Raw genomic sequence first — 15441 nt, 5'->3', positions numbered from 1 at the left:
GCAACTTTTAAAGCAGGAACCACTGTAGGGGTTGATTTTGGAACAGGGCATCGGTTCAGATGTTCAGATAAATGAGATGAGGTGAACCCAGAAAGCAAAGAATGCAGTGGTAGACAGTGGCGGTTCTAGACCGTTTCAACTGGGGGGGGGCCAAGCTGGGGCTAGTTGTACTGTTAGAGGGGCCAGTTACATTAGACGCTATTGTTGTCATATCGTTTTCACCACTGCATTGCAGGCATTAGCAGGCAAAAGACCATGTTCATAATCATTAGTGTTCCGCGTTGCCACTGTCTAATAACGGATGTAAAAAAAAAAGAACGATAGCAAAAATGAGTTATGTAAAAATTATTTAATACTCCACATTTAGGGGGGCCACAAGGGGGTTCAAAATTGTTGTCACAGGGGCACTGGCCCCCCCTACCCCCCCTCCCCCAGAACCGCTCCTGGTGGTAGAGAGTCCTGAACATGTGAGGAGAGAATCTGTTGCCCCTATTCCTGTTCTGAGCCTCACCATACACCAATGATATCTGCCTCACTGATATTTACTATTGCTTTGGCACATGTTTAACATTATTTTTAAATGACTACCGCATCTCTGTACCCCACACAAACAATTTTCTGTAAGGTCCCTAAGTCGAGCATTGAATTTCAAGCACAGATCCAACCACAAAGACCAGGGAGGTTTTCTTATGTTAATGGAACCTATTGGTAGAAGGGTAACAAAAAAAAGCTGACATTTAATATCCTTTGAGCATTGTGCAGTTATACATTTTACACTGTGGATGGTGTATCAATACACCCAGTCATGACAAAGGTACAGGTGCCCTTCCTGAATCAGTTGCCGGCGAGGAAGGAAACCGCACAGGGATTTCAGCATGAGGCCAATGGGGATTTTAAAACAGTTACAGAGTTTAAAGGCTGTGATACGAGATAACTGAGRATGGTTCAACAACATTGTAGCTCCTCCACAATAYTAACATAAATTACAGAATGAAAAGAAGGAAGCCYCAACATAATAAAAATAAGGTACTAAAGGAATATTTGGCAAAGAAAGTCACTTTTTGTCCTGAATACAAAGCTTTATGTTTGGTGCAAATCCAACACAACACATCACTGAGTACCAGTCTTCATATCTTCATAGTTTGTCATCTGCAAGGACTAGGGACTTTTCTTTAGGATAAAAAGAAACGGAMTAGAGCTAAGCACAGGCAAAATCCTAGAGGATAACCCGGTTCTGTCTGCTTTCCAACACTGGGAGACAAATTCACCTTTCAGCAGGACAATAACCTAAAACACAAGGTCATATATACACTGGAGTTGCTTACCAGTACGACATTGAATGTTCCTCGTTACAGTTGTCCTAGTTACAGTTTTGACTTAAATCGGCTTGGAAAATGTATGGCAAAACTTGTAAATGGCTGTCTAGCAATGATCAACAACCAACTTGACAGAGCTTGACATTTTTTTTAAAGAATGGGCAAATATTGTACAGTCCAGGTGTGCAAAGCTCTTAGAGACTTACCGAGAAAGACTCACAACTGTAATCGCTGCCAAAGGTGATTCTAACATGTGTTGACTCAGGGGATTGAATACTTATCTAATCAAGAGTACAACTACTGTTTTTCCATTTAATAAATAAAATAAATATAGATCGTTGACACACACACACACACACACACACCACACACACACACACACACACACACACACACACCACACACACACACCACACACACACACACCACCACACACACACACACACACACACACACACACACACCGACGTGACCTATGTGATGCTGGTTGATATTCACAAAGGATTCCACAGTAATCAGCTCTTTCCTCAGAAAAGGTCCGTTAAGGTTCTGTATTATTCAGCAGTAGTTTTTTGAAAGTAGTGCTAAGCGAGCCCACAACAGGTCCCCGGAAATGGTGTACTATGACATCCATTTTGTATGATATGTGACGTCCTGCAAAAAATATATATATATATATATATTTGTACAATATGTTATGAATTTGTTGTTCTTCAGATCTTGTTCAATCTCTTTAATTGAGTGTTTCATATGAAGTAGGATGGATTTGGAGTCTTTCAAACAAGTTCTCAAATTGGACATTAACACTGCCTCAGTTGACGTTGAACTGATTCATTGACTAGCCTTGCAGCCTGCTAGCCAGCAAGTTTAGCCTTCATTGACCATGATTGGTTTAGGGTTGGTATTGCTATACATTTGCCTCAGTAGTTTTTCTCCCTGGTCTCAGGCATCGCTGTGGATGGTGACAAAAACACGACGACAGRTGGCGTCAACAACAACAACATCGTTCTCATTAAGAAGAAAGGCAAAGTCAAGGCCCTGGATGAAGAGCTCTACAGTAGGTCTTATGGAYACATTTCTCTCGTTCCCTCCATCACATTCCTCTCCTCCAGCGTCCGATATATGATTCCAAAGACTCCTATGGCCTGTACTTCTTTCTTCTTGGTAACTCCTTTTTTTTCTGCCTCAAGACCCTTCTAGTGCACGTCTCTCCCTCTTCTATCTCTCCTCAAGCTTTCTCTTTCTGCTCTGTCCTAACCAAATACCTCTTTAATGAAAGAGGGTACAGTGTAGGGTTATGGTACGGGTGTAAGGGTTACGGTAAGACATTGACCTCGGCTGAGTTACCAGACTAATGTAGTCAGTCCTCTGTCAACTTTACCCTATCACTGTAGGCATTATTGAATTATCGTATCATGGTACTGTTCAATCATTGATAGAATACCTTTGTTCGTATTGTTGATCAGTGCTTGATGTGGTTTGTGATCAGAGAAAGACTGCATGGATCTGGAGGTGGAGTTGGACACACACTTTGGCATGGCTCACACACGCTGGGCCACACACGGAGAACCCAGCGCCCTCAACAGCCATCCCCACCGCTCCGACAAGAACAATGGTAACACACTCACCTGTGTACACACTCACTCACACGCACACACACACACTCACCTGTGTACACACACACACACACACACACACACACACACAACATACAGTGCAGACATACACACCAACCAACTGCTCTGTCATGGCTTTGACAAAGTTCTCTGGAATGGCGGTGTCAGTCAGTCAGGTGAGCTAATTTTGTTCTGGTTACTGATTGGCCAGAGATATCAATGTGTAAAAAACACCTAACATTCAGCCCTTGCCTCCCCGCAGCTCTCTCTTATAGGGAGAGTTCCAGGGGAGTGTGGGAGGCCTCAGTGAAAGGAGTATTTACACACGTCCAAACGTAGAACATGAGATGGACAGAGAGAATCAGCCTTTCACAGAGGCCAGCCAGACAGACAGACCCGGGTCTTGTTCAGTTGACTTTAAACATAGCCATGTCCTTCCTCAGGCACACCTTTTCATATGTGTTCTTTGTGCTAAAGATAACTATGTTCAGAGTCATTTTCACATGCATAAATTCCTAGTTCTGACCGCCACATGCAAAGGTGTGTGCATGTCTCAGCACTCAGGATACACTCCTTAACTATGCAGTCAGGCAGGACTTACAGGAATTGCTGTTATGATACACTACATGACCAAAGGTATGTGGACACCTGCTCGTCGAACATCTCATTCCAAAATCATGGGCATTAATATGGAGTTGGTCCCCCATTTGCTTCTATAACAGCTTCCACTCTTCTGGGAACTATAACAGCTTTCCACTAGATGTTGGTACATTGCTGCGGGGACTTGCTTCCATTCAGCCACAAGAGCATTAGTGATGTCAGGCGCTGATGTTGGGCGATTTGGCCTGGCTCGCAGTCGGCGTTCCAATTCATCCCAAAGGTGTCCGATGGGGTTGAGGTCAGGGCTCTGTGCAGGCCAGTCAAGTCCTTCCTCGCCGATCTCGTCAAACCATTTGTGTACGGACCTCTCTTTGTGCACAGGAGCATTGTCATGCTGAAACAGGAAAGGGCCTTCCCCAAACTGTTGCCACAAAGTTGGAACCACAGAATCATCTAGAATGTCATTGTATGCTGTAGCGTTAATATTYCCCTTTACTGGAACTAAGGGGCCTAGCCCGAACCATGAAAAACATGCCCAGAACATTATTCCTCCTTCACCAAACTTTACAGTTGACACTATGCATTTGGGCAGGTAGGGTACTCCTAGGATCCGCCAAACCCGGATTCATCTGTTGGACTGCCAGATRGTGAGGCATGATTCATCACTCCAAAGAAGGCATTTCCACTGCTGCAGAGTCCAATGGCGGCGAGCTTTACACCACTCCAGCCGACGCCTGGCATTGTGCATGGTGATCTTAGGCTTGTGTGCGGCTGCTCGGCCATGAAAACCCATTTCATGAAGCTCCCGACTAACAGTTCTTGTGCTGACGTTGCTTCCAGAGGCAGTTTGGAAATCGGTAGTGAGTGTTTCAACCGAGGACAGGCGATTTTTACACGCTAAGTGCTTCAGCTGGGCCGTTGTTGCTCTTAAACATTTTGCTTTTAAACATTTCCACTTCACAATATCAGCACTTACAGTTGACCGGGGCAGCTCTAGCAGGGCAGAMATTTGACTAACTGACTTGTTGTAAAGGTGGCATCCTATGACGGTGCCACGTTGAAAGTCACTGAGCTCTTCAGTAAGGCCATTCTACTGCCAATGTTCTTATGGAGATTGCATGGCTGTGTGCTCGGTTTTATACACCTATCAGCAATGGGTGTGGCTGAAATCGCTGATTCCACTAATTTGAAGGGGTGTCCACATGCATACATGCACATGTCCATGTAGTGTATGTTAAGAGGTTCCTAACCGAYTTCTCACTGTCTCTATTTCCTGACTGATTTCTTGTCTCTATTTTCCCTCAGAGTTTGTTGTCGTCCACAATGGCATCATTACCAACTACAAAGAGTTAAAGAAGTACCTGGTAAGAACAAGTCCTACTCTACCCCTCCACTCCGCTGTCTGTATTTCTATAGTTCTAMTCTATTTCAGTATAGATTACTCCACCGTAAAGTTAATCTTGTTTTGGGTCACACCCTTGGTAATGGACCGAGATATGMTCAGAAGGGTTATAGGATTTCAAGTCCTCTTTCATCCATTGCCTTTGACGATCTTAGTCCTGGGTCCTTTGTTTTGGACTTTTTGACCGATGACACTTGCACTGTTCTACACAAATGCAAGTGAATTGAAATGGCATTGACAAAGTAGCAATGGGCAATGTTTGCTTAGGCCAACGTGGAAACCATACAGCGTATCTTTTATCTTCTGAGTCAGCTTGCCTTTTGTCTGTCTTGGTTTGTCAGTCCAGKTTTGCTGGTTCTGCCCAGCTAGCACATATTGAATAATGTTCTGAGAACCATATGTTTCTTAGAGCTTGGTGAGAGCGTGGTTGTCCTATGGTTATTTTGCATACAACCTTCCCACAACTTTCTGGGAATGGTGCATGATAGTTGCTTGGCTTTGGAACATTCTATTTTCTTGGTATTTCATTACTTTAATAGAAGATTCTCTAAAAGTTCAAACATGGTTGCATTTAATTTCAATTTTGGTAATGTTTTAGGAATGTTCACCAACTGGTTTGACATTAGGAATGATCTCAAATATTTCAGAGAATGTTAAGAAACAACATTATTCTGTGGGAATTTCAGTACTTCAGCATAATGTTTCCTACACATTTCCTCATGTGCTCTTTAAAATCACGTTCTCAAATTCTCCGAGAACGTTAAGAAACAATGTTAACAGCAAGATGGCGCCGACAGACATGGCAGCTCTGCTTCTAGCTCCTAAGCAACTTTGCATTATTTTGTTTTTTTGTGTGTTATTTCTAACACTATTAGCCCAGAAYGTTTTTTAGTGTTATTGCATTCAGCCATAAATAACTTTTGGATATCAGAGCAGCGTTAACTCACCAGCACTATGACCAGGAATACGACTTTCCCRAATTGGATCCTTTGTTCGCACCCCCCAAGGCAATTGAACTTATCCCAGAGGCTGCTTCAAGATGCCGCCGGCGGAGAAAAGGTATTCGGAGTGGATTTCTAGTTCGACTCAGGAGGCGGGCACACCATCCACCGCTTCCGAGTATATTACTCGCTAATGTTCAGTCTCTGGACAATAAAGTAGACGAGCTCAAGGCGAGGATCTCCTTCCAGAGAGAAATCGGGGGCTGTAACATACTCTGTTTCACGGAATCATGGCTCTCTCCGGATATACTGTCCCCATCCATACAGCCAGTTGGGTTCCCAGTACATCGCGCAGACAGGAATAAAGAACTCTCCGTGAAGAAGAAGGGCAGTGGGGTTGGTTTCATGGTTAACCACTCATGGTGTGATTGTGATAACRTACAGAAACTCAAGTCCTTTTGTTCACCTGACCTAGAATACCTCACAATCAAATGCCGACYATATTACCTCCCAAGAGAATTCTCTTCAGATATAGTCACAGCCGTGTATATTCCCCCTCAAGCCAATACCAYGACGGCCCTCAAGGAACTACCCCAGCCTTTATGCAAACTAGAAACAACATATCCTGAGGCAGCATTTAATGTAGCTGGGGAATTTAACWAAGCAAATTTGAGGAAAATGCTACCGAAGTTTGATCAACACAGTGATGACTGTAGTACTCGTGCAGGGAAAACACTCGACTACTGCTATTCTCTCTTCCGTGATACCTATAAGGCCCTCCCCAGCCCTCCCTTTGGCAAATCAGATCACGACTGCATTTTGCTCCTCCTTTTCTACAGGCAGAAACTCAAACAGGAAGTAACCATGCTAAGGTCTATTAAACGCTGGTCTGACCAATCGGAATCCATGCTTCAAGATTGTTTTGATCATGCGGACTGGGATATGTTCCAGGTAGTCTCGCATAATAGCATTGATGTATACACGGACACAGTGACTYAGTTCATCAGGAAGTGTATAGGGGATGTTGTTCCCAAGGTGAATACTAAAACCTACCCAAACCAGAAACCATGGATAGATGGCAGCAGTCGTGCTAATCTGAAATCGCGAACCACCGCATTTAACCATGGAAAGGTGACTGGAAATATGGTTGAATACAAACAGTGAAAACGTCAGTACAGAGACAAAGTGGAGTCCCAGGCAGGGTCTACAGACAATCACGGATTACAAAGGGAAAACCAGCATTGTCGCGGACACCTACGTCTTGCACCCAGACAAGCTGAACACCTTCTTCGCCCGCTTTGAGGATAACACAGTGCCATCGACACGGCCCGCTCCCAAGGACTGTGGGCTCTTCTTCTCTGTGGCTGATGTGAGTAAGACATTTAAGCGTGTTAACACTCGCARGGCTGCCGGCCCAGACGGCATCCCTAGCCGCGTCCACAGAACATGCGCAGACCAGCTGGCTGGTATGTTTACGGACATATTCAATCTCTCCCTATCCCACTCTGCTGTCCATGCTTCAAGATGGCCACCATTGTTCCTGTACCCAAGAAAGCAAAGGTAACTGAACTAAATGACTATCGCCYCGTAGCACTCACTTCTGTCATCATGAAGTGCTTTGAGACGCTCGTTAAGGATCATATCACCTCTCCCTTACCTGACACTCTAGACCCATTTAAATTTGCTTACCGCCCCAATAGATCCACAGACGATGCAATCGCCATTGCACTGCACACTGCCCTATCCCACCTGGACAAGAGGAATACCTACAGTTGAACTCAGAAGTTTACATACACCTTAGCCAAATACTTTTAAACTCAGTTGTTCACAATTCCTGACATTTAATCCWAGTAAAAATTCCCTGTCTTAGGGCAGTTAGGATCACCACTTTATTTTAAGAATGTGAAATGTCAGATTTATAGTTGAGAGAAGTATTTATTTCAGCTTTTATTTCTTTCATCACATTCCCAGTGGGTCAGAAGTTTACATACACTCAATTAGTATTTGGTAGCATTGCCTTTAAATTGTTTAACTTGGGTCAAACGTTTTGGGTAGCCTTCCACAAGCTTCCCACAATAATTTGGGTGAATTTTGGCCCATTCCTCCTGACAGAGCTGGTATAACTGAGTCAGGTTTGTAGGCCTCCTTGCTCGCACACACTTTTTCAGTTATGCCCACATATTTTCTATAGGATTGAGGTCAGGGCTTTGTGATGGCCACTCCAATACCTATACCTTTGTTGTCCTTAAGCCACTTTGTTTCTGGCATTTTGAGCCTGTAATCGAACCCACAAATGCTGATGCTCCAGATACTCAACTAGTCTAAAGAAGGCCAGTTTTATTGCTTCTTTAATCAGAACAACAGTTCAGCTGTGCTAACATAATWGCAAAAGGGTTTTCTAATAATCAATTAGCCTTTTAAAATGATAAACTAGGATAAGCTAACATTTTGTGCCATTGGAACATAGGAGTGATGGTTGCTGATAATGGGCCTCTGTATGCCTATGCAGATATTCCATAAAARAATCTGCCGTTTCCAGCTACAATAGTCATTTACAACATTAACAATGTCTTCACTGTATTTCTGATCAATTTGATGTTATTTTACTGGACAATAAAATAGCTTTTCTTTCAAAAACAAGGACATTTCTAAGTGACCCAAAACTTTTGAATGGTAGTGTATATACTGTATTCTATTCTACTGTATTTTAGTCAATGCTATTCTGACATTGCTCATCCTAATATTTATATATTTCTTAATTCCATTTTTTTACTTTTAGATTTGTGTGTATTGTTGTGAATTGTTAGATATTACTGCACTGTTGGAGCTAGGAACACAAGCTTTTAACTACACCCGCAATAACATCTGCTAAATGTGTGTATGTGACCAATACAATTTGATTTGATTTGATTTCTGTGTGAATTTCAGTACTTTCACAGAACATTTCACACAAGTTCCCGTGTGGTTCTATTTCATGTCATATTTTACTATATTTACTATAAAAATGGTGTGACTTTAGCGATGTTCTTAGAACGTTCAGATAACGTATGGTTCTCTTTTGGCAATATTCTGGGAATGTAAAACAAAAAGAAGGAAATTGTACACATTAACATCAATAAACTCTGCATTATTTTCTCAGAACATTAAGAAGACTTTCCATAAAAAACACAAGAAAAATGTTGTAACATTCAGAGAACGTTCTAAAAATGTTATTTAAAAACATATACATTTGGTTCTCAGCATCAAACAAAATCTCTCTATCCTCAATCATCTTAAGTGTGTTTAGGTGTGTCGGCGCACCAACTATTTGGTCACATCTGATCTTAATGAGTTCTTGTTTCCTTTGAAAAGKGGTCTGTTTGAGTAGACAAAAATAAACAGCTTCCTATGCGTAAAAGAACATGGCATGCTATCTCTATCCTGGTGGTGCAGTGGACTTCCATGGGTAGAGAACAGAAGATCATAGGTTTGAATCTTACTGATGCCGTGTCACAATAAAAAAATAAATGTGTTCACATGATTAATAAAAAATAAATGTGTTCACATGATTAATGCCTAAGGAAATGAATGTATCCTATCTGTGCTTGGTACAAAAAGTTTACCCCAAATGAGCTAGCAGTGTTAGTAAAAGACTTAAGTTTTAGTAATAACTTAAGACTTAAGTTTCTCTTTAGTAATAACCTATAATTTCCATTCTCAAAGCATTAATAAATCCTCCCAGGAAAACTTTGAAAGGAACCAGAGTAAAATGTTCTCAGAACCTGCCTGCAACTTAAAAATAAACTTTCCCAGAACCGGCAAAATGTTCACTTCTGTTCTTAGAACGTTTAACAAACGTTCTGTTTTACTGGTCAGGAAACTTATGGCTTCGATCCCACAACCAATGTGAAACCAAAAACATTAGTTCGCACAACTTCCAAGGAACCAAATGTGCTAAGCTTGTGACATTCATTCTGATCCCCACCCTCTTTCAGAACTCCAAGGGCTATGAGTTTGAGTCAGAGACGGATACAGAGGTCATCCCTAAACTGATCAAATACATTTACGACAACCGAGAGAGAGAAGACCTGTCCTTCTCTACCCTGGTGGAGAGGGTCATTCAACAGCTGGTGAGTACCGGGACACCTCAATCAGTCAATACAATTTATTTATAAAGCCCTTTTTACATCAGCAGATGTCACAAAGTGATTATTCAGAAACCAAGCCTAAAACTCCAAACAGCAAGCAATGCAGGTCAGGATTCCATTGCCACAGGCAAAACAGCAAAAACTGGATCAGCAGCACGACCAGGTGGACTAGRGACGGGGAGAGCGGGAGTCATCAGGCCAGGTAGTCCTGAGGCATTGTCCTAGGGCTCAGGTTCTCCGGGAGTAGAGAGATAGAGAAAGAGATACGAGAATTAGAGGGAGCATACWTAAGTTCACAAAGGACACCAGATAAGACACGAGAAATACACCAGATAGGACAGTCTGACCCTAGCCCCCCGGCACATAGACTATTGCAGCATAGATACTGGAAGCTGAGACGGGGGGGTAGAGGCTCACTGCGGCCCCGCCCAATGATACCCCTGGACAGGGCCAACCAGGCAGGATATAACCCCACCCACTTTGCCAACACCTACTGTTGTACTATGTTATTACTATAGTACTACTGCTGCTACTACTACTTGATTTTAGTTATTTAGCAGAAACTCTTATCCAGAGCGACTTACAATTAGTGCATTMATCTTAAGATAGCTRGGCGAGACAACATATCACAATCGTTTCAAGTACATTTTCCCTCAACAAGGTATTTATCAGCAAAGTCAGTGCTTGTGGGAAAATAAGTGTTTATGTTTTTTATTTTATGTTTGGGGGAGGGGTGTCGGAGGCGCCGTGAGATTTATTTAAAGTACTCTTCAAGAACTACTATGACGACGGCGACTACTACTGCGGCTGCWTCTGCTACTACTACGAAACAAGAAGGAATTGCTTCACAAAAATGACAAAACATCCCCTCAGATCCCATCTGGCCCTATGATGAATTCCATCTCTGAAACAGCATTGTAAGGGAGTGTTTTCAACAACAGAGCAACAATCTCCCCCAGTTCCCCTTGATGATGTCATCATCGCACTGTCCAGTCTGGCCTCAAATTTGGCCATCCCATTAATAGTGTTACGTCATCACCGAAACTGTCACCATGGCAACCACCCCAACACCATCTTTAGTGACATCGCAATTTTTATCTGGTGAACAGGAGCGAGACACTTTTTCAATCCCTTTTGCACCAACTAGATTGCTCAGTCATTTTCTCTCTCTTTTGCTCTGTCTCGCTCAGTTCTTCACACACTCTTGTTGTTGAGTTTGGTCTTATTGGAGCCAGTCCTGTCTCAGCCACATCTCCCCTCTCCTTGGCTCACTGTAAAAGGTCTGAGAAGAACACAGAGGATAAAATGTACAGCTTCAGTGGGTTTGGGCTAATAGGAACCAGACCAGAACAGACCCCTTACATCCTAATGACCACTGCTCCTCCCCCTCCTCTCCCCCATCTCTCTCCCACCCTTGGTGAGAGTGCTGGCAGTGTGTTGGAAACAGAGCTGGTTTTATACAATAGAGGTCTTATTCCTCCTAACTTCCCTGAACATTGACCCCCCCCATCCCTTCCACACATTCCCACTACTACGCCCCACGAGGGGAAACAGATGGAAAGACTGTCTTCAAAAAGAAATAGGAAATTTGAATGTTGTTTTGTAAGGTCACTGTCGGTCTGTTCGACTGAAACTGTCCTCTACATTTTCCTTCGCTGTATTTTTTTCTTTTTACAATTCCTTCTCATTTTCAACYTTCTCCTCTTCCTCGTCATCTTCRTCATCATCATCATCATGGACCCTAACAGACATGTTTGTATTCTCTCCTCTTTGTCATCCTGTCTTAGGAGGGGGCCTTCGCTCTGATGTTTAAAAGCAGTTATTTCCCCGGAGAGGCGGTAGCCACCAGGTCAGTATCCATGTCCGCTCACATGTCTCTGTCTGTCTGGCCTATGCCATGACCTCACATAAGTCTGTCTATATATACATACAGTATATATTTATATTGCCCATTCTAATATTTCTAAATTTCTTAATTCATTTATTTGTATTGGTTTTGCGTGTATCGTTTTGTATTGTGCGGTATTAATGCACTGTTGGGAACATAAGCATTTGCTACACCCGCGATAACATCTGCGAAGTTTGTGTGCAAAATTTGATTTGAAAGGATCAACACCCATTGGCATTGACTCGTCGTCTCAGCTATTGCCACAATAAAGCAATAACAGCGTGACTCTATATAGCCCTATATTGATCTTCAGACTGTGTCTCTGCCAAGCTTCTATTCCATCTCATTAATGTGTCATGTATGATGACATCACACTTCCCTAGCTACAGCTCCCTGCGCAATGTAAATAACTGTCAGAGAAGAGAAGGATACAGTAAACAGAGGGAAAGAAAAGAGCGTAAATGAGAAACGTGCCTGTTTTCTTTAAGCCTCGGGTGGGAATTACCCCAGCCAGGTGTAAGCTGTCAAGCACAGTGACTTAGAGATTTATGATTGTCATTTTTTTTGATGGGAGTGTTATGTATGTCTGAGTATTTTTATCAGGTGCTTTGTGTACACACCCGTCATAGGTCCTATTTGACACTATAGGAATAAAGGCTTGAGCTATATTCAGGTTATTTTTGCCACACCCTCTCCCCTCACCTGTTGCTGTCACACCCATCTGCACCTGCATCAGCCAATCAGAGAAGCACACATAGCGTAATGGAGATGAGAAGGCTAGAAACATGAGCAGGAACTGAACTCATCCAACTGTAGGGGAGAGGGTGGAAAAGGAGCAAGAAAGTGCTAGAAAAGAAGAGACAGCAAAGCTGTGTTCGAATACCCATACTAACATAYTATTAGGTCATTTTAGTATACTGTAAACRAACGGTATAATTTCAGTTGAGCATACTAGAGCTACGCTTGTCTACCGGAAATTGATGCTCTTGGCTCCTTCGGCTCAGCTCACCAAAAAGAGACTGCTCTTTTGGCTCCCAAACGGCTCTTTTGAAAAAATACAATACATATTTTTTTTGTCAAACAGTTTGCGATAGTTTGACTATGATTGGTGTTAAATCAAATCTAATTAAATTATTAAATAAAATCATACTCTACCTTAACCACAATGTATTTAAAAATGCATTGGTTTGTTATGAAAAATAATCCTATTAAACATTTCCATTTAAAGTATAACTTTTTAATGTATATAAACAAAGTGCTTTGAATTAGTTAATTCTATTCATTTAAATCTTTTGATTATTCATATCTTATTTCAAAAATATTTTTATAAATAGATTCGGCTCTTCTGATATGCGAGCCGGGTCTTAGAGCCGACTCTGTAAGGAATGACGCTGGAGAATAGAAGCTGGTACGGGGAGTTGACATTTAATTAGGAACGGACATGCGTCCGACAGGAACAGCGTCAGACTGGGAAACACAAAAACAGACGACAAACAATGCAGCAGCAGSGAACAGAGCTGGGGAACTGATAAATATAGGGGCGGTAATAAACAGGTGATTGAGTGAGTCCAGGTGAGTCCAATATCGCTGAAGTGCGTGACGAGGGAAGGCAGGTGCGTAAATKATGTGCGTAAATGATGGTGGCAGGAGTGCGTAATGCAGGGCAGCCCGGGGAAGAGTGGAAGCAGGCGTGAGAGACTCGTTCGCGAACGACCCATCACTACTTAATTAGCCAAAATACGAAGTATACATGCAGTGGACACTATTTCCCTACTTTCAAGGCCCATAATGCAATTCTTCAGAAAGTGTGCGTGGCTTCACAAYGTTTTCAGAGTTTAAGAAAATGGCGGAAATATAAGTCCAACGAGAGCGGATACAAATTAATTTCATAAACTAATTTTGACAAATGTTAAGAAAATGTTGAGCAATGTAATAAAGTAATGAATTTTCAAATAAGTTACACGTTATGTTGGCTGACAATTTGTTAGCTACGCTATCCTTACGAACAGCATAGCATTACAGCAGTATGTACCGGTATTTTAGCTAGTTACCTAACTTAACGTAGTCGGCTACTAATACATCGAACTTTCCAGGCAGTATATTAACTATCAGCTATCTAACTAACTACCCAACGTWTATTGACTTGATTATTCATATCATSCTTAGCTAAGTGGCGTAGTCGTGTGCGTTTCRATGGAGTTAATAGCACTCATCTGAGTGGCAGAGCGCCGAATAACTGATTAATTTACTAACGCTCAACACCCGTTGAATATGGCCAGTGTCGGTAAACGTCGGCACAAAAAGCGTAATTCAATTGTTGCCAGCAGCACAGTTACATTCACCAATACTCTGGATCACATTAAAACAGCCTAACCAGCTATGCTAGGGCGAGAGAAATGGTCAGAGTGTTTGTCCGGGGTAGGCCGTCATTGTACATAAGAATTTGTTCTTGACTGACTTGCCTAGTAAAATAAAATAAGCAGTGAAGCTTGACCGGACCGGGTTATGTGTTGTGAAGCTAGCCACAATAGTGGAAATTCCGTTCAAAATAAAAGTCCCTCTTTGAAAGACGCAATATTTAGACTAGATAATGTTAAAACAAGGTTGGAGTGTTGTAATTTGGAGCAATGAAATGGGGTATCAGTGACACCCACAGAACACAACTGTGAAGAGTTTATGCAAATATTAGCATCATAGCTCTTATCAGGGACTTTGATTGAGGGAAATCACCTCCCAAGTCAGCCTGTGTTTACGGACATATTCAATCAATCCTTATCCCAGTCTGCTGTTCCCACATGCTTCAAGAGGGCCACCATTGTTCCTCTTCCCAAGAAAGCTAAGGTAACTGAGCTAAACGACTACCGCCGYGTAGCACTCACTTCCGTCATCATGAAGTGCTTTGAGAGACTAGTCAAGGATCATATCACCTCCACCCTACCTGACACCCTAGACCCACTCCAATTTGCTTACCGTTGTGAAGAAGCGCAGCAGTGCCTCTTACAACCTCAGGAGGCTGAAGAAATTCGGCTTGTCACCAAAAGCACTCACAAACTTCTACAGATGCACAATCGAGAGCATCCTGTCGGCTGTATCACCGCCTGGTACCGGCAACTGCTCCGCCCACAACCGTAAAGGCTCTCCAAGAGGTAGTGAGGTCTGCACAACGCATCACGGAGGCAAACTACCTGCCCTCCAGGACACCTACACCACCCGATGTCACAGAGGAAGGCCATAAAGATCATCAAGGACAACAACCACCCGAGCCACTGCATTTCACCCCGCTATCATCCAGAAGCGAGGTCAGTACAGGTGCATCAAAGCAGGGACCGAGAGACTGAAAAAACAGCTTATCTCAAGGCCCATCAGACTGTTAAACAGCCACCACTAACATTGAGTGGCTGCTGCCAACATACTGACTCAACTCCAGCCACTTATAATAATATGGAAATTGATCAAAAATGTATCACTAGCCACTTAAACAATGCCACTTAATATAATGTATATGTAGTATACCGTACTCTATCATCTACGCATCTTTCGCCCACTCTTAG

The 15441-nt window shown here is 42.6% G+C and overlaps 1 protein-coding gene across 1 annotated transcript in view; it reads left to right on the top strand.

Annotated features, from left to right (window-relative positions):
- The window catches only part of LOC111965387 (glutamine--fructose-6-phosphate aminotransferase [isomerizing] 2-like), a 47629-nt gene that overhangs the window by 13740 nt on the left and 18448 nt on the right, over window positions 1-15441 (top strand). The window contains exons 3-7 of the mRNA XM_023989561.2: window positions 2263-2373; window positions 2806-2931; window positions 4838-4896; window positions 9850-9984; window positions 11790-11851. Of these exons, the coding sequence (XP_023845329.1) occupies window positions 2263-2373; window positions 2806-2931; window positions 4838-4896; window positions 9850-9984; window positions 11790-11851 (493 nt within the window). The remainder of the gene's footprint in view (window positions 1-2262; window positions 2374-2805; window positions 2932-4837; window positions 4897-9849; window positions 9985-11789; window positions 11852-15441) is intronic.

This window comes from Salvelinus sp. IW2-2015, linkage group LG6.1, assembly GCF_002910315.2.
Source record: "Salvelinus sp. IW2-2015 linkage group LG6.1, ASM291031v2, whole genome shotgun sequence".
In the NCBI taxonomy this organism is placed as follows: Eukaryota; Metazoa; Chordata; class Actinopteri; order Salmoniformes; family Salmonidae; genus Salvelinus; species Salvelinus sp. IW2-2015.
Note: the sequence above shows the minus strand (reverse complement) of the source record. Positions and strands in the feature narration are given on the sequence as shown.